This window comes from Pipra filicauda, unplaced genomic scaffold, assembly GCF_003945595.2.
Source record: "Pipra filicauda isolate LSUMZ 115617 unplaced genomic scaffold, ASM394559v2 scaffold92_size2517590_pilon, whole genome shotgun sequence".
NCBI lineage: Eukaryota > Metazoa > Chordata > Aves > Passeriformes > Pipridae > Pipra > Pipra filicauda.
In genome coordinates this window covers 2,422,540-2,448,616 of record NW_024105120.1, presented here as the reverse complement: position 1 = coordinate 2,448,616, position 26,077 = coordinate 2,422,540, and the positions used below count along the sequence as shown (strand labels likewise).

At 45.0% G+C, this 26,077-nt stretch overlaps 1 protein-coding gene across 1 annotated transcript in view; it reads right to left on the bottom strand.

The window, feature by feature from the left end:
- Positions 1-11,034: 11,034 nt before the first annotated feature.
- Positions 11,035-26,077, bottom strand: part of RNF150 (ring finger protein 150) — a 119,391-nt gene continuing 104,348 nt past the window's right edge. The window contains exon 7 of the mRNA XM_027729707.2: positions 11,035-18,358. Within this exon, the coding sequence (XP_027585508.1) occupies positions 18,240-18,358 (119 nt within the window). The 3' untranslated portion in view covers positions 11,035-18,239. The remainder of the gene's footprint in view (positions 18,359-26,077) is intronic.

Sequence of the window (26,077 nt, the reverse complement as noted above, 5' to 3'; positions counted from 1 at the left end):
ATGTGGAGGTTCCTTTTGGAGAGGAATTAATCTTCCTCTGCAAAAAATGGAAATCTTTACCTGGCAAAGGAGGGATCCAGGAGAGCACGTTGCACATCCTGACTGTTTCACATGCCCAGCAGCTGAGTTATCAGCCTTGGAGGCAGTGCTTGCTCATCCATGAGCTCAGCAAGCTGACAAGAAGGTAGCTCCTCCGTGGGTCAGTGACCTTAAATTTCACAGGAGTGAGGCAGTAAGCTCAGGAAGAACAAGAAGGTCCCCTGGTGGGGGCAGAGGATGTTCCTGCAGATACATCAGCTATCAGTCGAGACACTGCTGCCGCACTATGGGGTGTCAAATGTGACCCCCTCCTCGATGGGTGCACCCCGACTCTCCCACCCACTGACTCAGATAGGCAATGCCATGGGTCAGTCTTTAAAGGATGAGCACAGGGAGTGGTGCCAGGGGTGTCAGCAGCTCCCCCACCAGCACCTGTTTGGTTGGATGCAGAGGCACATCCACGCCATGGGGGCACCAGGACCTCTCACCAGGTGACCCCACTCCAGCACTGTTTCTTTTATGTGATTTCACCCTCATGGGCCCACCAGAGCTGTGATGTGCAGGGAGAAGGTGATGACTTCCAGGGTGGAAAGGCTATTTGCAGCATGTACCTGCAGAGAGCATCCCACTGTGCTGTATCAAGCACGATGAGGTCTGGCAGGGAATCACATTTCCTTCCTCTTTTGAAGGAAAGCACCTCAGAAATAACAAGTTAAAAGCTTTTCCTCTCCCTTCCTTGCCATTAGTGGCAATTTTGTTTAGCTACTCACCCTAGCAAGACATCTTTTCACTTCACTTAACATACTCCCTGCCAGAAAAACCTCATAGAAAAGCTCATTTACTCAAATGGATGACTTAAGGACCACATGCAGGGGCAGTGTGCTCATTCATACTTATGTTGTTTTGGTCCTGACTCCCACTATAACTATCCTGGGCACTGTACTGGTGATGAGCTCACAAGGGGATGTGAAGGGACTGCCAAAGCTGCAGCAAAACAACACTCCCTCCCTGGCACACAAAGCAGACCGGATACTGGAGATGGTGCTGGCATCACCACCCTTGTCCTTGCCGTTTCCAACAGCTTGGTCGTGTCTGAGCATCTCTTCTTTCTCCCCTTGCCCATGTGGGCAGCAGCCATTGGCAGAGTCCCATGTAAGAAATCAACAACAAGGAGCAAACACTTCCCCAGAATTAATTAGCAGGCACAGGTAACTCAGCCCAGCAGAGCATTCAGTATCTGGCAGCAGTTGTCAAATTGCCCACTGTCAATTCATTCCCTTGTTTCTCCAGATGAGGTGTTTCAGCTCCTTTTCCCAGAGCCTGCCAGTATCACACTACAAGCCATTTGGTGTGTCTGGCCCAAGGGACATGTGGCCATGACAAAGTGCTGCTGCAGCATTACAGTCCCTGCATTTGGCATCACATCAGCTTTGAGAGAACTAGTTTAATCTTATTTATTTCACGAGGCTCATTTATTTCATGAGGCTCTTAATGGGACTGTTGCCAGGTAGTCTTTCAGGTACACCCTCAACCCTTGCAGCAGACAGATGTTTCTGGAACTGGGGTGTTCTCTCTTGCACCTCTGGCCAAGCTCCCTTGCCTAACCACAGCTCAGAGACCAGCAGCTCATCCACAGGCACTGGATGACGCTGCACACAGGTGCTGGATGGACATTTAACTGCATCAGTCTTGGTAAAGCAGACCTGCCCCCTTTGCCAAGCACAACTCCTTCAGAGGTTTTCAACCCACCTCTGCCTGGCAAGCTCCCACAGATGGGCCAGGCATCATGGCTGATCCTCCACCTTGTCCCAGAGCCTGGCTTCTGGTTATCCTCAGACCATCTCCTACTTCCACAGAGACCACAGTCACAGTACCACATTGCCCTCAAGGACCAAAGATTTGCTTCATCTTCATTCCTGTCCAGTTTTTAATTTCTTTCTCATTCTTCTTGGTAGAAGGGACATGCTGCATTTCCAGCCAGACAGTCCCTCTAGCCCTTTCCTGATCACACACCTTCCTGGGGAGGATAAGGAAAGTTGTTTCTGCACTACCTCTAACACGTTTTGGTGTTTTGTTTTTTTTCTTTAAACTCCCTACTCATAATTTATTATATATTTATTTATTTTGTTTTTAGATACATAGTTAAGACGAGGAGTGTATCTAGAGGTAGCTGGAATCATGAAACTTCATTGTCAATCAGCCAATGACTTTGGCTGGGCTGACATTCTCCTGGCTATTTTTAGAGTATGACTCAGACACTGCACTAACAGAGCCTGCAAAATCCCTGTGGGATGATACCAAAGCCTCATTCAAAGCTGTGCTGAAGCATCACATGAGAGGGAAGGAGAGTCAAAACGGGCAAAGGATTTTGTTCACCTGCCTTTGGGGGTCTCTTTATAAAAGCAAGTCAACACTGAAAACGAGGTGTTAAGGCAACGTAGTGGGATATTAGGAATTGCAAGGGAAACAGTCTTACCTGGCTCTCACAGGAGTATTTCCATCATTATTGGGCTGGTGGAAAAAATCCCAGAGCCTTGGGAGTGCCTGCTACTAGATATGCAGCTGAAAACCCAGAAGACAAAATTTGAGGCTTTTTTTTTCTATAGCCAGATCTATGGGTAATTAACTGAAGCCCCTGTTTCCCTGCCTGTATGAAAGTCCATAGCACAAGTCTCAGCTCCCATCTGATCTCCCTACAAGTTTTTACTGTGAAGAGAAGACCTACAGACCTGATTAGTGGCTATTTGGTAGGGTCCAAGGATACAGGAGGATATTGGGGTTGGGGGTAAGTGGGAGGACAGCAGGAAAGGCATCAGTCTTTTTTGGACTGCCATGTTCTCATGAATAAATGTTATGCATCATTTCACAGAGGGCTGACCAGGGTAACCTTAGAGGCTAGTTTTTGCAGGTGTTTAGATCCCTGTGTGGTCTCCAAGACCTGCCTGTTGAAGCAGCACATCACTGGAGAAGAAGCTATTCCTGTGAGCTGGTTTTCTCTTGTGAAGGATGATGCAACCTGAGCCCCCATCGATCAGCTTTAATGCAAGTCAAAAGCAGTCAAATCTTCCCATGAAAAACATCCCCTGGTTCCTGCAGTCAGTGCATTTTATTTTTAATTTTTTTTTCTTTCTAATAGCAGAAAGTATATTTGTCTTGAAGTGTAGTGGAAACTCTGCTACATACTGGAAAGAAATCATCTAAGCAGTTAGTTACTGCTTGGCATGAATGCCTTCAAGTACAGATCTGACTCGAACACAAGTAGGCAGCGAGGCATCTCTGCACCCAGTTTTGATGTGGTACCTTGGAAGCTCTGCAGGGGTGGTGAGGGCAGGAGCCCCCCCCCGCCCCCAGCTCCTGAAGGACCTGACCCTCTGTTTACTCTGAAAAAGGATAAAATTAATAAAAGCTATTGTACTGACATCCACCCACACTAAGCTGTTACAGTGAACACAGGAATAGTGCTTAGGGAAAGGTCGATGTGTCATCCTTACTATCACCTGTCCCCCAGCTCTCACACTTGCTCAGCTTCCAACTACAGCTCTGTGACACAACATAATTAAAATTAATCGTTTACTTATTGCCATGGTGCTACTGATTACCTACAACTGCATCACACCTTCCCTGCTACCTTGCGCTACGCAGGTCTCGGTCCCTTGCTCCTTTGCTTGCTTTGGGATGCCAGGCTGTTTGTCCCTCCAGCAGAAGGAGGGTTTTCCTTCGTTTCTTACCCTGTTACTTGACATATTCTGATTTTGTCTCGTGTGTGAGCTCCCTAAAGGCAATGAGCTGTGAGGGAGCTGGCTGAGCCCACGGCAGGGACAGGCTGTCTGCGAACTCAGCACCACCACATCGATTTCTGTCAGCCGAGGGCCTGGCACTCAGCCTGCCTGAGGAGATGTTACCAAGTGACTCCACAGCAAGACACAAAACATTCATATCACGTGTAACTGGGCACTGCAGTAATATGCAGGGATAGCAGAATCCCCTGGGCCCCACCAGCCAACAAGTGAGCAGCAGAAAGTTTAAGCCTAAGGAGTTCGTGTTCTGGTTTGTTTCCATCCTATAATTATTTTAATTCTAGTTAGTACAACTACAATTACTTGTGGCGCCATCATCTTAAGCAGCAGCAAATCCCACAGATCAATAGGATACTGCATTATGTTATTTCCTTTCATTGCTTTTAGGTTTCACATGTTCCATGCCTTTATCTCAGGCAGAAGTAAATAACTACTTGATTGTTTTCTGCAATGGTATTTTACACATCCCTTAAGCTTCCTCTACAAACAAAGTAACACACATTTTGATATCCATCTTTAATGGGGTTAGAAAGTGCTTTGTATCCTACAATATTTATGACTCTCTGGGTACTTCTTATAGGAGATATCAGTTTTCTGAGAACTGAGTAGAAGTGCCCAAAGTACTGCAGACACAGAACACCAACTAGCATGAGCCCTGGTGTGATTTCCAGCCCCACAACAGCAGCCAGCTCTGAAGGCAGCCATGGCTCCTCTGCCTACCTCAGCTCCCCAAGACAAGAGAAGCAGCCCTCTACAGGAGGAGCAGCCCTTGATACACAGTGAATTATTTCCCCTGCTAACATCCAACAACAATGTGGGTTTGTGTTGCATCCCTGTGTGGCAAACTTCACCACCATCATGTTTCCCAGGAACCTGGATTTGTGGATGCTCTGAACACGCAGACAAGCAGGTGATAAACAAAGGTGAATGATAACCATCACCATGAGAGGCAGGTGGCTACTGGACCCGAATTTCTCTAGGTACAAGCTATAGAGAGATTATAGACTCTCCACAGCTAAAGAATAAAGCTTTTCTGTGGAAAAAAAAAATCCCAAACCAAAAAAACCCACCATACTTCAAATTCATTCATATACACCCCAAACAGGGAACCACCTTTTTCTCCACCTTTTTTGTGATGAACAAAAACCAGGCCAGAGTTGCCTGAGCACAGCCAGCAGAGAAAGGTGTTGCTGCAGAAAATAGCTCCTCCTGTGTGATCAGAATATGAACAGCTGAGAACTTGTACTAAAAGGAGAGAAGAAAAATGCACTACAAAATACAGCAAAGCAGCGAGGCTGCCTTTGACCAGCAATGTGCTGCCAGCTCACAGCCAGGGTGCCTCAGAGGGACACTGCAGGGGGGACTCCTGCCCTTATCCTTCATGTGGGCTGAGATAAGAACTGAAACAAATGAAAATAATAATGACAATATTAAAAAAAAAATCAAGAAAAACAAGTCATGTATGATACAATTGCTCACCACCCAGTGACCAATACCCAGCCCATCCCTAAACTGTGATTGGCCCCTTTCTGGGTAAATCCCCCCAGTTTATATACTGTGCATGATGTTTTATGGTATGGAATATCCCTTTGACCAGTTTGGGCCAGCTGTCCTGGCCATTGTCCCTCCAAGTTTTTTGGGTACTTCCTCACTGGCGGAGCATGGGGCACTGAAAAGTCCTTAACTTAGGGTAAGCAACAGCCAACACATCAGTGTGTTATCAACATTATTCTCATACTAGACCCAAAACACAGCACTGTATCAGCTACTAAGAAGAAAACTGACTCTATCCCAGCTGAAACTAGGACAGCTGGGCAGAGCACTCCAGCAAGGGACAACCATCTTCAGGGAAAAAAATACATTTCCCTACCAGTCAAAGCACAGGTAAGTCCTTAACACCCTGAAGAACAGCACCCAAGTGTTGCTCTGAGACCCTTTTTTCCACAAAAGAGAAGGCAAACAAAGCTCCCAGGCACAGCAAGCAAAGGGTAAACAAACAAGAGGCACTCTCCTTTCTCAGGTTATTGCTCTGACTCTCACACCCAAGCCAGGCTGAAAGCAAAACTCATCTGCCTCCTCAGAGGTCCTACGGAGCTGCCTGGGTGTGAACAACCCCCCCTGCTCCCAGGGAGCGCTGCTGGGAGCAGTGTGCCAGTGCCAGGCGCCTCTCTGCGGGTGAATGAATGCACACCAGGGCTGGGGGGGGGGGGATGAAGTAATTCACACCGTGAAGCTGTACCGCCACCCTGTGTTGTACCTTGAGAGCATGAAACAGCCGGGAGAGGTGAGGATGCTGGCTGAGCTGATGAATGGTACCGAAGCAGATCTAGTTGAACTGTGTCCAGTTAAAGGTGTCCGTGTACAGATGGAGGATTCTCATGTTTAGGCTTGAATAGGACGTGAAACCCAGCACCCTACAATGGCCATCAGGCTCTAATTTGGGATTTTACCCACCTCAAAATTCCACTTCCATTTAAATACAATTCCCTGTGCAGTGTCTGTTTCTGCACAGACTGATCCGTAGCCAAAGCCATGCCAAACCCCCTGCTTTTAAAAGGTTTGTGTATGCACAGACAGAACAACCAATTTGCTTTAAAAACATTCTTTTAGCTAGTGTAGCTAAAACGCGCTATTGCCTTCAGCTAGGGGGTCGGGCTGTGACTGGGGCTGCAGTGCTGGTCGCCAGCCCTGTTCTTGTCCCTATCTTGTTGCTCACCTGCTGCTAAAGCCACTGCCACCAGGTGTCCTGGCTGGATTTTCCTTCGTTTTCCCTGGCTGTGACCCGGGGTAGCAGTCCTGCTCCTCTCCACAAAATCTGCTGGCTACTGGGCAAGACACACACGCCAGCAGGCACAACCCCAGTGCTACCTACAGATTTCCTGGGCTTCCACTAAAATATCCTAGGCGACCGGGAAGGATCTTTCCAAGGGGCTGACAAGGGATAATTGCAGCCTTTTAATTTAGTGATCCGCAGCCCTCGGTCCCCATCCCGCAGGGTGCTGTGCTGCTTCGGGCCTTGAGGGGCTGGTTTGGGGACACCCCCTGTGCTTCCTCACCTCTGCTGAGACGGTCAGACGGGGCTTTTACCCACGGATACGATGGACACGGAGGAGGCACCCCGGGCTGCGCGCAGGGGGGAGGGGAGATAAAAACTCACCAGCGGGGCCTTTCACTTGTTTAACACAGTACATATTCGCTAATTTGACTCAATAAATAAAGCCAGTCCCGGGTGGGTGCCAGAGGCGCCGGGGTGCGGGAGGGGCAGCCGCACGCCCACGGGTGCCCGCCGGAGGCTGGTGATGCATTCACGAGGCGGGGGAGCCTCCTGCTGGAGAGACACGGAGCGGGATGCGGGTCGCTGCCTCTGCCCGCCGTCCTCTTGGAGCGGTAAACACCCTTCACCGTTCATTTTTGGAACCGCTTTCTCCTCAGCCCTGCGCCCCTGCCTCCCCTCCATGTCCTCCAGCCGTCGTTCCTTTGCCTTCAAGCTTAGCAGAAAACACCAAACATCGTAACAGCGAACAGGTGGGCTGGCACCTCCGGGCTCCTCTATGGGAGCTCCAGGATGCCCAGCTGGGAGCGGGGTGGGGCATGCAGGTAACACCCAAAACCCGTGGGAGTGGGCAAAACTCATCTCCTGCCTCCCCAGAGATCCTCCGGAGCTGCCTGGGTGTGAACAACCTCCCCTGCTCCCAGGGAGCGCTGGGCAATACCTTGGCAGTGTTACTGCCATCGGGCATGTATACATCCTCTCTTCCTGGTGTTGTGCTCTGTCTGGGACTCCCATGCCATGCAGTTAAGGAAAGGGCAGTGGGTTCTGGAGAAAGGCAGAGAGGACATAGAATCATAGAATTATAGAATTGTTGAGGTTGGAAAAGACCTCTAAGATCATCGAGTCCAACCATTAACACAGCACTGCCAAGTCCACCACTAAACCACATCCACTAGTGCCACATCTACATATTTTTTTTTAACACTTCCAGGGGTGATAATTACACCACATCCCTGGGCAGCCTATTCCAGTGCCTGACCATCCTTCCAGCGAAGAAATTTCTCCTAATATCCAATCTAAACGCCCCCTGTTGGAACTTGAGGCCATTTCCTCTTGTCCTATCACTTGCTGCCTGGGGGGGAAAGGCAACTCTCCCTGGCTACAACCTCCTTTCAGGTAGTTGTAGACTGTGATCAGGTTCCCCTGAGCTTCCCCTTCTCCAGAGTAAACAATCCCAGCTCCCTCAGCTACTCCTTATCTGACTTGTGCTCCAGACCTTTCATCAGCTTCATTGCCTTTCTCTGGCGTGGAGGGAGGTGACTGCCCTGGTGCAACTTCTTCATAGGTGTTTGCTCCCTGTTCTTACTCTTACTCAACTCCCTGTTGAGTAAGATGCAGACTAGGTGGGATGCTGGTTGGAGCAGCAGGGACAGAGGGACAACTTCATCTGAGCTGTGGGCTCTGACAGACAAGCTCTGGGGCTCTGCCAACACATCTAAGGCGTTACTGCTCCCAGATGGCTGCTCTGTCCCTCTGCCAGGAGGGACATGCTTCCTAGCTGGAGCAGGAGAAGGAGGGACATCTGCCTGGGTTTCAGTCACCAGAGTTGCTGCCAGCCTCCCTGTGCAAGCCTGTGTTTGCTTTCAGGTGAGAGCATGCACTGTAAAGCAAAGCTGCTGAGACCTTGAGTACTGTGTCCAGTTCTGGGCCCCTCAGTTCAGGAAGGATATTGAGGTGCTGGAGCAGGTCCAGAGAGGAGCAACAAGGCTGGTGAAGGGACTGGAGCACAAGTCCTATGAGGAGAGGCTCAGGGAGCTGGGGTTGTTCAGCCTGGAGAAGAGGAGGCTCAGGGGAGACCTCATCACTCTCTACAACTCCCTGAAAGGAGGTTGTAGCCAGGTGGGGGTTGGTCTCTTCTCCCAGGCAACCATCAGCAAGACAAGAGGGCATGGTCTTCAGCTGTGCCAGGGGAGGTTTAGGTTAGATATTAGGAAGAAATTTTTACAGAGAGGGTAATCAGGCATTGGAATGGGCTGCCCAGGGGAGTGGTGGATTCACTGTCCCTGGAGGTTTTTAAGATGAGACTGGATGTGTCACTTAGTGCCATATTCTAATAACCATGGTGGTGTTGGATCAAGGGTTGGACTTGATGATATTGCAGGTCTTTTCCAACCCAGTTGATTTGAGGATTCTGTGATTCTATGTCCAGAGGGGCAATGTGGCAGCCTACAGCAGAGAGTGGCCCGGGCACGTGAGGGTGATGACACTTTGCCCATTTCCACTGCTGCCAGGACTTGCCAGCAGCTTCTTTGCATGGGGATCAAAGATGAGGAATGAATGTTTTGCAAAATTACACCCTCACCTATTGAGCACTGATTTCTTACCGCTGATTTCTGACAAATCACCAACCCATTAGATTTCTTTTGGGCCATTAAGTCCTTTTATTCCTTCAGGGATGCCCCCGAACCTGATCTCCCCGTGTTAGAAAACTGGCTTCTCAGAGTGTTTTTTCCAGAGTGGCTTCCCCAGGCCCAGCACAGGTGGGTGCACATTCATTCTTAGTGTGTTTTGGGTATCATGGGACAGCAGGGACCCTGTGTTGAACATACTGCTGTGCAGTGCAAACCTGCATAAATTCACTTTGAATCCCAAGTCCTCTTCATTGACTGTGTTAGGTCTGAGTGTCAACCCCTTGAATCAGAGGAGAGAGTAAAATTTGCCTTATTCCTTCTGGAGAATAAAACCCAAACCCACAGCAGGACATAGAGCAGCACAGCTTTATTTCGATATTTTGACCAGAAATTAATTCCGCATAGAGCAGGGAGTGATGTAACACAAGCCCCAAGTATGTGCTCGCATCCTGGAATTCATTGCCTTACGCCCCTCGTTATTTATAGCCCCGGTGGCGTTCCCAGCAGCTCCGCACGGCGCTGCTTCTGCGGCGCTACCCGAGCGCGCTGCCTTCGCCTCCTGCCAGCCCCGTGGCAGCGGCGGCAGCTGTGTTGTGTGTGCAGATCACATAGCAACTGCGCACAGCTGCCTGCCAAGGAAAACCGGCCCCGCTCCCTCCCCTCGCCGCTTTATTACATGCAGGCAGGGAACAAAGCAGCTGGCAGGGAGGGAGATGCGTGGGGAAGAGCGAGACCGGATTCCTTGGCTAGCAGTACCTAAAACCTCCTTCCAAAGGCGGCCCGGGGTTTGTTTTGGTGCGGAGGGCTTCTGCCGTCGGGGCAGGGCTGGTGGAATGTGAGCTCCAGGCTGAGCTGCTGCTGACTGGCTGACATGAGCTGGGAGGAGAAAAATAATTCCCAGCGTTGCTGATGAAGCCACATTAAATCGCACGCGGTTTTCCTGCTCTGAGCCAGCTGCTGCCCCTCTGTTGGGGCAGGGGGCGCGGGGCTGCATAGGAGCAAGGAGGTAGCAGGGGCTGGGGAGCTGGGTGTGAACTGGCCCACGGCTGCTGCCTGGCTGAAATCCAACTTAGGGGCCCAGCCGATTTGGCATGTTGTCACCTTGACATGCTTGTTTTCCAGCACCACTGTGGCTGGAAAAGAGAGGTATCCCTGCCGGTGGCACCAGCCAGAAAGCACAAAATGTGGGCCAGGATGGGGGCAGGCTGGGACCTGTAGCCAGGCTGTAGCCTGAGCCAGGATTTGGCTCCTTCAGAGATTTGTCTGCCTTCTTTTGCATCTACTGGAAAACTTTTCTATAAGTCTCTTCAATTACTTTTCGGCAGGATTTTTACTGTGCCTCAAACCTCGTGCAAGCAGCATATCTATGTTGGATGACACAACAACCCCCGAGGCTCTCTCCCTTGGGATGTGTAGTGATAGCTGATCAAGCAAGGGAAAAGTAGCTGGATGACCCCTCACAAGGGTGCAATTCCCACTGAGCAGTCATCTTTTAAAGCTGTTTTAACACATCATGCCCAGTGTCTGGGCTAAGGCTGCAGCTCTCCCTTGGGGTAGCAGAGGCATTTATCTCTCACACAGCTGCTGCTTTCTGATCAGAAGCAGCTGAAGGACAGAGGGGACCAGAGCTGGTAGCACGAAGGCCAGGCTTTCACTCAGGTCCCTTCCCACTGTACCTTCTGCCTCCTGTGGATGCCAAAGTCTGCAGCGGGGGAATTCAAGAAGAAGCAATCCACAAGTTTCACACATTGGGAAATTCCAGTCTTACACAGTCTGTTAGAAAATACGTACGACACAGTAATCAGAATCATTTTATTAAAAAACTTGCAATAAAATTCCTTGGAATTCACCATCTTAACTTTGAGAGTTGCAATAGTTTACTAGTACATAATAACACAGTCTCACATATTTACCTTATAATCCTCTATATAACAAAAATAGCCATGTTGTACTACTGAATAATGCTTCCAAGTATTAGCCTCAACATTTCGGTACTTCCCCCAGCTGAGTCACTGTCCATGCTCTTTAGCATTTACAGTATCTAACAAAGCAAGAAGGAAACAAAAAAATAAAGTGTGTGTCTCATGATTTCAGGCAAATCCCTTTAAGATGGTAGTTCTCTGACTCCCACATTTTTCAAGAGAGATAAAGTGCATTGGAGAGGAAGATGTACACATTATAAAATATCAGCAAAGAGTTGCAAGTATATTTGCAAGACTGTACAGAAAGTAATGCTAGGGAAAAAAAGGCAAAAAAATGCTTCACAAACTGCTACTGCACAGTTTTGGCAGCAAGTCACAAGTAGCAGGGGGAGAGGGGTGGAAAAAAAAAGCCAACTACAAGAAAAAGAATGGCCCATGCAAACGCCACTGTGTGACTTTGCCGTGGCCTTTTGGTAGGTGTTTCCCAAACCAAAGTGCAGCTGTCTGGACAAAGGAAGTTGTTGTGTGTTTTTTTTTTCTTTAACGTGGAGATGAAGGGTCATTTCCACAGTCCAAAGAAACCCAGTGTGATCAGCCTGCAGAAAGCGACTGCCTCACCAGCACAACTTCAAACACCAACTCCCATCCTGAGGGAGCCGCCACGGAGCGTGACAACATTGTATCGTGACAACCCTGTATCGTGACAACCCTGTTGTCCCCCTGGCTTGCTGGGGCTGGTGGCCCTGCCAGGCAGAGAAAGGGGGATGAAGCCTCCCAGTAAATCCGCTCCTGCTGTCCACAGCAGGACTGATTACTTTAGAGAATTTCACTGGGACGGACCATTGTCTCCGAACTGGAAATTATTTCAGTAAGCTGTGCACTGATCCATATGGTGTTTATTTCATTTGGGATTTTTCTTCCCTTTATAACATTGGCATTTGCTGGTACAGCTCTGCTGCGTGTGAGAAGAGACACGGCTGGAAAAAGCTTTGTAGCCATCACTGAAAACCAGGATACTGCTGCTCTGTTCTTAACTGCATACAAGTGGGATGCCACATTTTTTTGGTTTGCTTATAAACTACTCTAAATAGAAATAATCCTCTTCTGGAAATGGATGGAATGTATATTTTGACAAGTACAAAACCATTTTAAATGTTCACTAAATACAAGGAACATCTTGGTATAAAAATAACAGACCCTCCCACCCACTATCCCCTCTTTACATTTCTAATTATAAAATGGTACAGTCATTTCAGGTTCATAACATGAAACAAGAAGTGAGGATGGCATTACATACACATAAAAAACATTTAGATAGTCGACATCTGAAATAACTGTATACATTCAGAGCAAACAAGCATCTTGATCTGGCTATTGTTTTTAATGCTACACAGAACCGAAGAATCAGGAAATAAACAAGAAAGGGAAAATGCTGAAAATGCTGTTTCTCCTTTTTTTCCCCTGTCCTTACTTCTTTTCCATTCCCTACAGAAAGAAATAACTTCCACCAATTCACAATTAAAATACTTGAGAGAAACAAGATTAATTTCAGATGGAAAATTAATCCGTCGGCTTTTCATTCAAAATCCACAACATATTTCATTCATCTTTCTTCTCTATTTCTCCCTTTGAAATACAGCTCCTGCTCAGAAGGTTTTTTTCCGTTGAAAAAGAAATGGAAAGATAAAGGGACCAAGCGGGTGTCCAGCCCAGCGGGGGGAGCGGCGCGGCAGAGGGGCAGCCTTTGCCCTCGCCCTCCCTCGCTGCCCCAGCCTGCAGCTGCCATCTGCTCCACAAACAAATCCCAACTAAAAAGTCCATCTGGCATTCCTCTTTCTGCGAAAACTATCAATTAGTTCAGGTAACAGCTTGGGAAATTAAAAGAAGTGCTTGTTTTGGATCAATTGTCCCTATTTAAAAAGTCTGTGAAAACAACACCTCCAACCTCATTTTCCCTCACCCCTAAGATATTTTGTGACAATGTGTTTTGCTGCTTGTGCTAACCAAGCTGAGTCACTGCTGTCACGCACACACACTCTCACATTTTGCATCTATAAAACAGAGGAGTCCATATGGGCTCAGTGTTCCCCAACAAAGCCGTGCCTCCGGTCAGCGCTGGCCATGAAGAAGCTTGGCTGCCCTGAACGTATTTAAAGCCCATGGCCTGCCTTTTTTTAAGCCCTGGAGCTGAACTTGGGTCGGTTCCTTTCCCTCCTCTGATCTGCTGCAAGAGATTCCGGCAGCACAAAACACAAAGAGAGGAAGCAGCACCGTGCCAGTTTGATCCCACGTTCTCCTTCCCCTGCAACACAGGCTCATGCTGGGGCAAACACTTGTGAGAGGGGCTGGGAAGGATCTGGCTGGATTTCTCTGCCATTTTAGTCCGGCAAAATGGATGTATCCCAAAAGCAATGCCCTTCTTGCAATGACTTCCTCGGGATTTGATCCAGAGGTCATTAGTGAGATCCAAGGGACCACTTATCACATGTGATTTCAATAATTTATATTTCCAAATTGCCTCTATAGACCCTTTTTCTTTAGTGCCACAATCTCCCTCAAATAAAAGGTCTAAAAATGACAGCTGCTTCTGTTTTCACTACACTACAGTTTCCATACCCATATCAATGCACTTTTATATGCATACATGGCAATTTAATTCTATAGAGTGCTTAAAGAATGAACTGCAGTCCTGTGATTGTTGTGATCCTGATTTTGAGGCTCTAAAGCAGTCAGAGAATAAAACAACCCCAAACCCTCAGCAAGTGCCAGATCTGTATCCCCACCACAATCGATCAGCTGTGGGGTGGGGATGTAGACCTGGTGCCTTGCACATCTGCATGCACACATTAGGTCATTTGTGAGTGCAAAATTCTGCCCATATAACTTTTTATGCATCCTACCTATTGAACAGACCTTTGGGAAGGCAGCTTAGTGCAACCTAAGAAAACCCAAATCTATCTGACCAAGTTTCATCCTGCAACCCAGCCCGAGGGGATGATGAGCCTCACTAAGGCAAAGTCTTCTCCCCCCTACCACTCACTCATGATAAAGAAGAGAAAAAAGCCTCAGATGACAGGACAGGAATTGCTGGGAGAGACACAGGATCAGCTTAATGACAAGAGTGCCTTTCCCTGAGAGCCACGCAGTCCCCTGCCCACTGGCCCTGTGCAGGAGGTGCCCCCCTCCACGCCCAGTCATGGTGCCAGCCCTGCAGAATTATATCTGTGAGCACTTGTTCTGTCAGAGGGCACCAGAGGATTTTGTTTTTTCCTGGCTGCCTTCTAAAGGCTGCTTTCCTTTCTGACCAGACAGTGCCGTGTCCCAGGCATCCGAATCCCACGTATTTAAAGCCCAAGCTTAGCAGGCAGCAGTACTGAGGACTCACACAATGCTCAGGATGGGACTAACCATGTCCAAAGCTGCAAATCTGGAGGTTTAATTTTACCCTGTGAGGAATCTCAGTGGAGACACTCATGTAAGCGAAAACGTGCATGGGCATGCAGATATCAGAATTAAGGCCTTCAAACATGTTACTAACATACACCAGGGGAGGTCTTAATATTTATAAAGCACCTCAAATTCCCAAGGCAGTTCACAGTTTATAGGTACAAAGAATATTGTCAGCCAGGTCCTGCTTTAGGAGAATGTTTCCATTTGACACAGGGGCTTAATTATGCTCATAGAAGACCTGCTGAAAATAATGTGATTTCGGTACAAGTCCAAAATTAGTCATAAGTGCTTTTTTATAGAAGGACGGAATAGAACATTTACTTAAGTGCTTTCCTAAATTCAGGCTTCAGTGATGTGTAACCTGGCTTTGCACTCATTATCACTTAACAGTGCTCAGAGCTGCAGAACACTTGAGGACAGGGACAGAAAGACATCTTCCCTGAGTGACACTGCAGGCAGAACTTAAAAAACAAAAGCAGAAAGACTCCTGACCCAGATTTGTTGGGATGTTTCTTCTGAAAGACCACAGTATATGGCGATATGTCAAAAGATCTCACCCAGCCTGACACCCTGCCTCTGCCAGTGACCACCCGTGGATGCTGAGAGACCAGATCTAGTACGGGATACTTAGGAAAAGAGTGTGCACAGCATGAACCCTCTAGAAAATCCTTCATTAACTCCCAGAAATATGGGCAGGGTCTCAGTTACCATCTCTATGATGCCTCTTTGAGCACAGCTCCCTTTTATGATTTTGCTGCACAAAGGACACTGCTTGCTATCAGCTGGGAGGAGTTTCACCTCCTGCCTTGCTTTTCCACAGACCTCTTTTTCCTCTGCTGTGCTGTGGGTGGCTCCGCTATGGCAACAGCTAATTGGTCAATCTATCCATTGAGATTAATTTAACTCAGTTTAGAGTTAAGACTTTGCAACAGCTCCTGTGAAACCCAAACAGTTTGGCCAGGAGCTTTTAGTCTGTGTGCTGAGCTACAGTGGGTGTATGTGAAAGGATTACTGACAACTCGGACATGGTGTTCATGATGTTCCTGTGACATGTAGCACCCAGGCTCCAGTGCTGGAGAAAAAATTGTACCAGTGCTTGTACTTTCTATAGGGAGCCCTGACTGTCTATAAGCAGCTTCACTCCTTCCCCTGCAGTCATTTGAGATGAATTTCATTCCTGTGTCAGTATTTGGTGTAAGCACCACTTAAATCCCATTTCAGCATTATTTCCAGAGCCTTAAGCGGAGCTGATGCAGTACCTTGTGCAAACTCTCTTGTGTAGGGGTCAATATCAGCATTGATGCGTCAGGTCTTTTCCACCGAAGCAAGGAATAGAAAAGACATTAAAGAATAAAGAAAATAAGATTACACAACCACAAATATTGTCAAGACTGACCTAGCTGCACCTCCTGGAATGATCTCTAACTTTCTTTTTTAACCAAGAAGATTTCCAGCTGCCTGTATGTCTTCAACTGAAAAGAGATTTTCATTCATATGGCTTCTAAAGATGTAACAGCACATTTCTGGATCTTTTTCAAAGAATCACAGAATAGTTTGGGTTGGAAGGGACTTTAAAGATCATCTTGTTCCAACTCCCCTGCCAGACCAGGTTGCTCAAAGCTCCATTCAATCTGGCCTTGCACACTTCCAAGCATGGGGCATCCACAGCTTCTCTCAGCAATCTGTTCCAGTGCCTCACCGCCCTCACAGTAATAATTTATTCCTAATAGCTAATCTAAACCTGGCCTATTTCAGTTTAAGCCTTTGCCTCAAGATTACCTGGCAGTAATTAAGCTATAAAATGAACTGAGTTCTAAATGGACCAAAAAGGATGGAGAATAATTTTTCCTTCTTTCTGTACTAAAGAAGCAAGTCAACTAAAATTTTAGGGATAGTTCTAAACACATTTGTTCCTGAAGATCTGACAAACACAAATTTTTGCTGGAAGTTGGTTTCCCCATCTAACAAGTAAATCCACAAGGAGATTAAATGCAGCAAGAGTCCCGAGAGTTGCATTTTGAGATGTTGCCATGACACCATCAAGTCAAAATGTTTGACCTCCATGGAATTTCGATGTAAGATGAATTGTTGATTTTGTGGACTTACTCAGGAGGCAGTAATGTGATTCAAATCATTTGACTCTCAGCAGAAACCATGTACTCTTGTGTAACAGTAAGCCAAAAACGCTTCTCCACAGTTGAGTATTTCGACTGAAAAACCAGATCATGCACTGAACAAATAACAATAAGCTTTTACCCGGAAAGAAGAGCTCAGGATGAACTAAATGATTATGTCAGGTCGTTATTATTTAGGTGTTTTGACTTATGTTAGTTCTTTTTATTTTCAAATTCCCTCCCCAAAGTCCCTTCCCAAAATATTTTGGTATATCTACCTATACAGAAATTGCAAGTACTCCAGTATGCTTCCACCGGTGTTGACTCTGGAGGGCAACGAACCACCTGAACTCTTGTGCTGGATAACAAGCAGACAAAACCTGCTGTCAAAACGTAAGAAGTGAAATGCACTAAGGAAAAAGACCCAAAACAAATCAGGAGTTAAACGTTTCAGCCAGCTGCCTCTTGCTTCATTAGCAATTTCTGACACTGACAGCAGCATCTCCAGACCCTTTTTAAGAATATTGTCACCTGTGTAATGCAGAGCTGTTAACGAGCAGCCTCTGGAAACCCCTCAGACACTCCTTTAGCTCAGTGATTTGACTTTGGTCTGTAAAACTAAGAAAAGACATGATGTTAGACCAGATCTTTTTTTTCCAGCTACTGAATTGACTTGAAGGAAGGCCACTAATGTACTGACAGCTGCTAATAGCATAAAATATAGCACAGGACTACACGGACGGATTGATGCTTTGAGCTTTTCTTTCTCTCCTTTAAGCTGTACGACACTTCTCTAGGACAGAGCTCTATGTAAAAGACAACATAATGCAGTTTTAACCCAAATCTCAGCAATCTCTGTTAATTCAGAGCTCTCTTACAAATAAAGACCTTCAGAATACACCATTTCCAAGCCTTCCACTTCATGAAAGCAGGCTTCACATTAATGCAGGGTGCAGGTGCACCATCCTTGTGAAACCATGCGTACCTTCATGCAGAAACAACAAGGCAATGATAAATCCTGGTCAGATTATGAAGTGACCTGCAAATGGGAATTCAGATTTCAGGACTGAACTCTTGAAAAAGCTGGGGTCAGTCAACACGAACAGAGTGCCTATCCATCACAAACTATAAACAAACAAACGAACAAACAAAACATATGTCTTTTCAAAAAAACCCAACAAAAACTCAATTGAACAAGTGTAGAAAACACTCAAGCTGTCATTTCAGTTGCGTATTTACGAGCCACTGAAGAGTTCCATGACTGCTCTCAAGCACGTGGGTAAACTGGAAGCATTCATCTCCCGTGTGAACCAAACGAGGGTATGTAGATGATGAAACCGCATCCAGGCAGACACAACTGTTGCTATTGCTTTTCGTGACCATCTCAGAATGGAGTGTGCAGGAGTGACAGTGCTCTGGAGGCATGTGCATGACTGGTCCAAATCCTAGAAAGCTGACTCGGTCCCTCCCTGTGACCCTCCCCTGTAGTTTGGTGTTGGATCTCTGTTTGTTTTTCAAGATTTCACCTCTTCGCAGTCTTGATCAGTGGAAAGCTCCACATCGGACAGTCCAACCTCCATTGCCATAATCAATGAAATATCTGAATCACTGCTGACTGCTGGCTCCTGTTCATCTGTGAGGGTAGAAAAGACAGGAAAATGTCATGTCTTTCTGTTAATGTATTACAAATTTTTAGTTCTGCAGGTGGAACCCAGAAGTTTCCCCCCCACAAAGGTTGTGCTTAGAGTTGAAACTTTGCTCTTATTCGATATCTGTCTAAAACATTCCAAAAATATCACAAAGTTCAAGCCATCATAGTGAGAAACATGATGACAAGGAGCTCGTATGGGTAACACTTTCATCTCCTCTTTATCCTCCCAGGGCTTTCTGTCCAGGTCTGTCATGACCTCCTCCCACCATCTGAGCATTTCCCTCCCCCCATCCCCTTTCACTTCAACTTGGCATCATCTTCTCTCTCCACAAAGGCAGAAAGTTAAAGACAAAGTCACAGGCACCTGATGGAGCAAGTTAGTCATCAGAAAAACATTCCTAACAGGAAAAAATCTGCCTAAACCCTCATCAGGTGACAGAAGCTCTGTTAGCAGACAATTTTAAGCAGGCGCTAGGCTAACAGCTGGAAGGAGCAACACAGGCACCGTTAGTTCTGCTGCAGGATTTTGGACCAGGCTACCTGCCTTCTCCAGTGCCCCCTCTCATCCTTTTCCAGTCTCTTTCATATTCACTCTTTCCTCTGATTTGAAGATACCTTGCAGGTTCTTGAACCAGGCCAAAGGGATGTCCCTTAATACACCATGACCCCAAACACATTGAGTCATATTATTGACTTCTGCCAAACTGCAAATCCCATCAAAATTACGAGCGCAGGAAGAGCAACTTGCTTTTGTTTTGATCCCACAGCACTTATTATGTGTATATTTAGTAGCAGATAAAGCCAACAGATTCTAAAGGACTAAAAACTAATTTTCTTTCAAGAACAATCAGTAGAAGCAAAGCACACTGGAACTCTAGGGAGATTTTCAAAGCCTCAAAACCCCCATAGGGGGCTGAATCCCTGAGAGAAAAAGTTGATGGTTCCTATTTTCAAGTGGTTTAATTACAGTTATGGTATTTATACTGTAACAATACAATGTATTTAAATCTGGTGCAGTTTTTCCTTTACATATTTTATTTTTCAGACAATAGAAGCAGAGTCTGATTGACACTAAAAAGTCTGAAAGTTGAATATCTAAGAATTAATAGGTAAACAACATTACAGTGAGCTAGTAATAATAACTCCTCAAAGTTTATTCACTTCAAGCTAAGTGAGCAGAATTAGTCACCTCACAAGAGCTGCATGATTTGTAAATCTGTTTCAGAGAAAAAAAACCCCACATGTGTTTAGTTGTGCTGGGATTAGACATCATGTTCTGCAGAGAAAGCTTGAATGGAGTCTGCATTATTCAAACTGAAAGAACCAGTGCTTTCCTTTACAATTCTTCCCAGTTTTCACCCCGGATTATTTTTATACTTTCTTGATTGCAGGTTAAATAATTAATGCATACAACATCTTTACATCTATATCTTTTTTCACCTTTCAATATGACAGTAGTAAACATTTCTACTGACTTCTGACTATGTTTCCACTGACTAGATACATCCTGCAGACTTCACTGGGCTCAGCTGCACTGAACCTTTAGGTGAACTGCTGGATCCTAGAGTACAACAGTGCATCTCATACACCTCCAACACCTAAAGCATCATGTGTAGTGGTAATGCCCCCCTGAGCCAGAATAAAGTGGTTCCAGACCACTGGATTATTTATCATTCCTCTATAACTAATAGGATTCTTAAAAACAATGAAAATTATGCTTTAAATGTTGATCTAAGAGCAAGTTTATATTTGCAGGACAGAGTTCCTGAGGCTTAGCCATGTTAAACAGCCACTCGGAGCACTCTTGAGAGCCAAAGTGATTTCCATCTGAACTGGCTGGGCAGGAAAAAAGGCCTGGCTGAATGGTGACAGCCAGATGCACACTCAAGAGGCAGGCGGAGCTGCCAACACCAAATGTCAAAATGTCAAATGAGAAGTGTTTATGGTGCTGAAATGTTATTTCAAGAATTGTTGTTTCCTCCAGGGTTGCATAGCTGAAAAAGGTCTCAACTGAGTCCAAGACACTAAGACAGAACAAAAGCAGATTTGCAAATGTCGGATCAGGGTATAGGAGCACCCCCTTTCCAAATCAGCAAACTTTAGTTTTACATTAAAAATCCTATACAGTTATTCAAATTCTTGGATCTTAGTCTTTGCAAAGTGTGGGCTTTGTGGTTTGTCTTCTTTTCAACTGTAGTGCAGGTCAGCAGGAACAATGAATAAAGATCCTAAAAATGCCCATGCCTATGCTCTGGCATTGCTTTTCCAGCACTGTGAAAGAACCTAGAAACAGGAACACTCCACCTTCTGTGCTTGCTAACAGTGCAGTGGTTCAAATCCCTAAAGCTACAGCCAGCCATCTCAGCAGAGTGGGGAGAACAACCTGGACATCCCTATGCTTACAACTTTCATTTCGGGGAAGGCATCTGCGCCAACATTTCTTTGGAAGATGTAGACAACACAAGAAATGAATTCATCCCTCAGCATCACCTGCTGGCTCCTGTAAACAGGAGTCCTACTACTGACCGACCCCAACACGCACAGGATGAAACTCTGGGAGGCTGCAGAAGTTACAGCAGACACAGATCAGCTGTAGGGAACTGCAAGGTCTGCAAACTGCCTCACCGTGGCTCCCACACACAACACAGGCTTGCTGGACTCTGCTGGTTTGTTTTTTGGTTTTGCTATTTTTTTTTTGGCTGGCTTCTCAATAATGTGAGCCAGCAGAGTTACTGTTATTTGTTAAAGGTAAGCAAACCTCAACTATACTGCAAATGCCAGGAGCTTAGCCTGCATTTTGTACCTCTGGTTTTTAGATCCTATTTACAATGACAAAGCTTATACAATCACACAGCTTCTCCAGAAGATGCCTGACTTGCCATTAACTAATTTTATGACCTTTTTGCAAGTTTTTTCTAATCTGTTTTTCTTAAAGACCTGAAGTCAGGTGAAGATCTCAACTTTCAGTGAAGATCTCAGCTTTCACTTTAAAATAAATGAAGCTTAAGAAGCAAAAAGGAAACAAATCTCTAATTTCTAGACAGATTTTATGTTGGAATATCTGAATTTTGATTTTAGATGCTTGAGCTTGGCAATCCTGTCTAACAACACAAGCTATAATACATACTTCCACCGTGTTTTACAGCACTTCATGCCACAGGCATAAAGCCTTTTGCTTAATGAAGCAAAAGGCACATCCCAAGCTGCTTTTCAGCCTGAGTGCTGGTGCCTACAGCAGGGAACTATAGACCTCACTGCCACATTCCTCCCATGTCAGTGAAATGCAATACACCACAGCATGCTGCCTGTCCAGACAGACTTTTTTCCACTCACTTATATTTCCTGACACACATTCGTTCGAGAGATGAAATAAACCAAATCCTTTCTCTAGCAAATATTACTTTAAATTTAATGATGTCAGTGCAGGCAGAATATCACCATGGATTTGGAACTTCCCTACATAACAGCAGTACAGCCCTTACTTCTTGAAAAGTTCATCAATTGATGTTTACATTTGAATAGAGTTGCAATCAAACAAGGATGACAACAGCTAGTTACTCTGGTGCTTTAAACACAGTAAGATTGCACACTAGTAATAGTTATTTACTGCTGCTGCTACTCCCAACTCTTGGAGTAACTCTGTAGCCGTCGTACACTAATAAATATTCCAAAAGAAAGAGGTCAGACTATGGGTTTCTAAGAATTTGATACTGTTTGCAAGAGGCTTGTGAGGGAGCTAAGCACTCAACAGTGAGTGAAAAAAACATTCCTCTGCCATGCAAAGGTAAGCATACAGGCATGGACACCAGTTAAGATATTTTCTAACCTAGTTGATTCTGTGATTCTGTAACTACACAACAAAAGCTTCTCAGCATTGAAGATATATAAGGATTGTCTAAGATGGCACTTTTTCCCTTCTCTGGACCTTCGCTATTACACCCACTTGGGCATAAGAAGATGAGAACTGCCACCAAGTGTGTAATTCATCTACTGAAAGTGTAACTAAAGCCAGCAAACTCCTGTTCTTGTGGATTAAAGACACGGGTCACAGCAATAACCTATTCAGCTCGGAGTCAGTCTCTCTTGCCTCATTTATTATCAGCCCTCCATGAACTAATCCAGCATCCTCAGTCCTGCTCCGCACGCAACTGAACTTTGCAGAGAGCAGTGCAGTTGCTTGTGGTTTTCTTAATCTTATGACAGTGACAGGAATCAGGGGGTAAGAAAAAGCTGCTACCATGCTGCTGACTGAGGTGTGACCTATTTGTGTCGCTGAAAAGTTGAGCATTTAGCATAAGAAACGGGTCCTGCTTTGCTCGGGTCTTCTGTTCTTGATGGTAGATGTGGATGCCCAGCTTAGAGGTGAAATGACTAACTATTGATTTTTTTCATATAATGAAATACTGTGCAAAATTTATCTGTTGTTATTTCATCATTAACTAGTAGAAAAGTGGGACTGACTAAAACCTTGTTTTGACAATAAATATACAGCAAAATTTGGACTCGATTTCACTGCTCATTTCACACACTCACTACTGTGAAATATACCTTATTTCAGAGCTCTTCAGTTTCTGGAGATAGAATTAAACCAAAACATCAAATCCCTGGTGACAGTTATGCTCTCAGATCTAGACAAATATCTAAAATGCCTGTGTTAGCATGAACCCAGTCTGGGGCTCATTTCTATTAAAAAAACATTCATATGTGTCTAGAAAGGTTTTGCTTCAGAAGAAACCAGAAATGTGACCCATCTTCTAGAGCTTCGACGACCTGATGGAAAATATATCCAAAGTCATTAAAGGCCCTTTATCAAAACACATTCTGCTCAGCTTGAAGCTGCAGTGAACTGCCAGTGCAAGCAGTGCTATTCTGATTTTGTTTCCAATATCAGAACAACCATAACATAATTCATCACACTTGATTTATGAGAGGGAGAGATACATATCTAGATTCCTTTATTGCTCTTTGTCTGCCCAAGAATGCACTTTACCATTACAGAGTTTACTGCTTCCTCTTACTGCAGCATTGCCACAGCATCGCTTTGCTGCTTATAGTCTAAGAGGAAGAAAGAGCATGATCTTATGAAGTTAGTACTTCAAATGGCAACTCCTTCCACAACAGTACCAATTAAATTTATTTTATCACCAAGACCCTCTCTTTTAAAAACAGTACTGATTCTTAAAATTACTCTCAATTCAATCATCCCATACTTCTCATTGCGTCATTTTATAAGTAAATCTCAAATTCCTTCCATATCATCTTGAGACTTTTAACACTTCAGAATGGTCCATAACTGCACTAACAAAACATAAAATAAAATACATGGAAAAAAATGCCTATAAAATCTCTAATGCGAAAGAAGCAGAGGAAATGTGCTCGAGGAGAAAGGGTTATAAAACCCCCTGTTACTAATGCAGTCCTTTTGTACAGATGCTAATAAAACAGATGAAGAAGTTTGGCTGGCTACAATTGAGAGCAAAATACCGGGGAAACACTTTATTGCTGTTCCCTAGCATCAGAGAGATTTATCGGAGCAGCAAGGGGAAAAAGTACTTGAGCGTGGTAACTGCTTTTGGAAGAAAAGGTTACAGTCTTTTCCATAAATAACAAGTCAGAGCTCTGTGAATGTACTAATGGCAACAAGGCTTCTTCCAGGGGGTAAAGCAGATGACGTCTGAAACACAGTGCAAAGAATACCCAAGCATCAGCACAAAGGGAAGAACCACATGCCACGGCCGGGCAAGATTAATTCAAGATGACACTTCAAAAATGTGTTTACCTGCACCAAATCCCTAAGTGGTAGAGAGATGTGATAGATGGGCCTGGATATGACATAAAACACTAGAGAGACTCCCCCAAAGCAAACTTGCTCTTTTTTCTTGTTACTGAGTAAAGGGGCAACAAACTTTCCTCCCTTAATCTTTCTCTAGGATATATGGTTTGGGAGAACATACAGCATCTCTTAGTGGAAAACAGCCTAAGACATAGTTTTTTGTCTTCAAACACCCTGCAGTATGAAGGGCTAACATCATCATCATCATCATCATCATCATTATTCTAGACATGAGCTACTGATATGGGAGAGCCACAACTCTTCCCAAGACATTCACTGATTCTGGTTGCCCAGTTAAGACACTGTAAACCTGATTTTTCAGTTACAGCATTAACGTGGGCATTGTATGTCCTGAGGATATCTCTGAACTTCAGCTACAGTTCTAAGTACTCACTTCTGGAAATCACACCCCTGTATCTCAAGTCAAGCACCAAAATGGAGAAGTTATTGATTAGTAATACAACTAGTTTTCTAAAGCCTAAATTTGGAACATGTACTTAAAACAATAAACTTTAACACCAGTTACCTGAGGAGACATTCTGTGTTCTGGCAACACCAATAAACTCATTTTCATAAGCAGGCATAGAAAGTACCAGCACCCAAATGCTTTCTCCAAAAGAAAGAGGAAAAAAAAAATCTGTCCAAATAAGGACATATGATATATTACACAGGGAGCACATAACAAGCACATTTGGAGAAAGCTGAGCAAAAAGGGAAGAACACATACCAGATGTTATTGCATGGAAGCACTTGGACCCAACTGGCTGCAAAAGTAGAGGGTTTCTTTTTTGTTTTATATATCCTTCACAACAGGGCTTTCAGACTCTTAAACCTTTGCCAAGCTGCTTTTCCTTTCTCTCTCCAAGCCTTCCCACTGTCCGGAAGGAGAAAGGGACAGTGGAATGCTGCTGCAGACCCTCCTTTACCGTTCACCACTGGCCATCCTCAGTGCCCAAAAAACTGCACCAGATGCACCTCTGGTCAGGGCAGCATGTTTTCCTGATTCCACAGAAAGCTTTGGAAATAAATGTGAATGTATTTCGTTCAATGTACAGACTGTTAGAAATTATTATTATTTAGAACATGCAAAATTATTTACATATTTGATTGAAAATGAGAAAATGACATCTCCCATAAAAAGGGAAAAGATTAAAAAATACTGAAGAACAGGGCTGTAACTACATGACAGTTTTGATACTCAAGTACCTTAGCTACCTTTAGGAATATGTTAAATGGCCAAAGATCTTTAAATCTGAAAGAATTTGTCTGTTTTTAGTAAGATCATGTCATTTCCTATACCACTCTAAGGACCCTAAGAAACGTTAAGTCTTCCATTTCATGTTAAACAAAAAGTCTAATTCAACTCTTCACCAAATTCACTCATAAAAAAGTCTCTTAGGCCCAGACTGAACTAAAATCATGATGATTGTGCAGTCCCAAGCACTGCTACAAACACTTCATGTGCAGGTATTATTCGCTTCTATTATTCTTCCATTTAAATCCTCTGTATGCAGACCTGGTTTCTGACCTAGCTGAAGCATAGTTCCATGGACCAGCAGCACAACAGAGCCAAGTAGTGGAAGTCCAACTCCCCTTCCCCAGCTCACCCTCCTGCCACTGATCCTGAGTCAGCTCTGCTAGTCCTTTGATTGGCCAGAGAGTTGATTTAAAAAAAAAAAAAAAAAAGCCTGCAAACTCCCTTGGAATAATTTTTTGCTAGGCACAGCTCAGTCACAAGGCAAGCCAACTGCAGGAAGGAAGGAAACAGAAAGAGAAAGGAAGGGAAGGTACCTCCTCTTGGCATTCAACACCTGCAAGCTGTCCCCGCAGTAACCATGATGTTATACATCTAAAACTTCAGGTGTGGC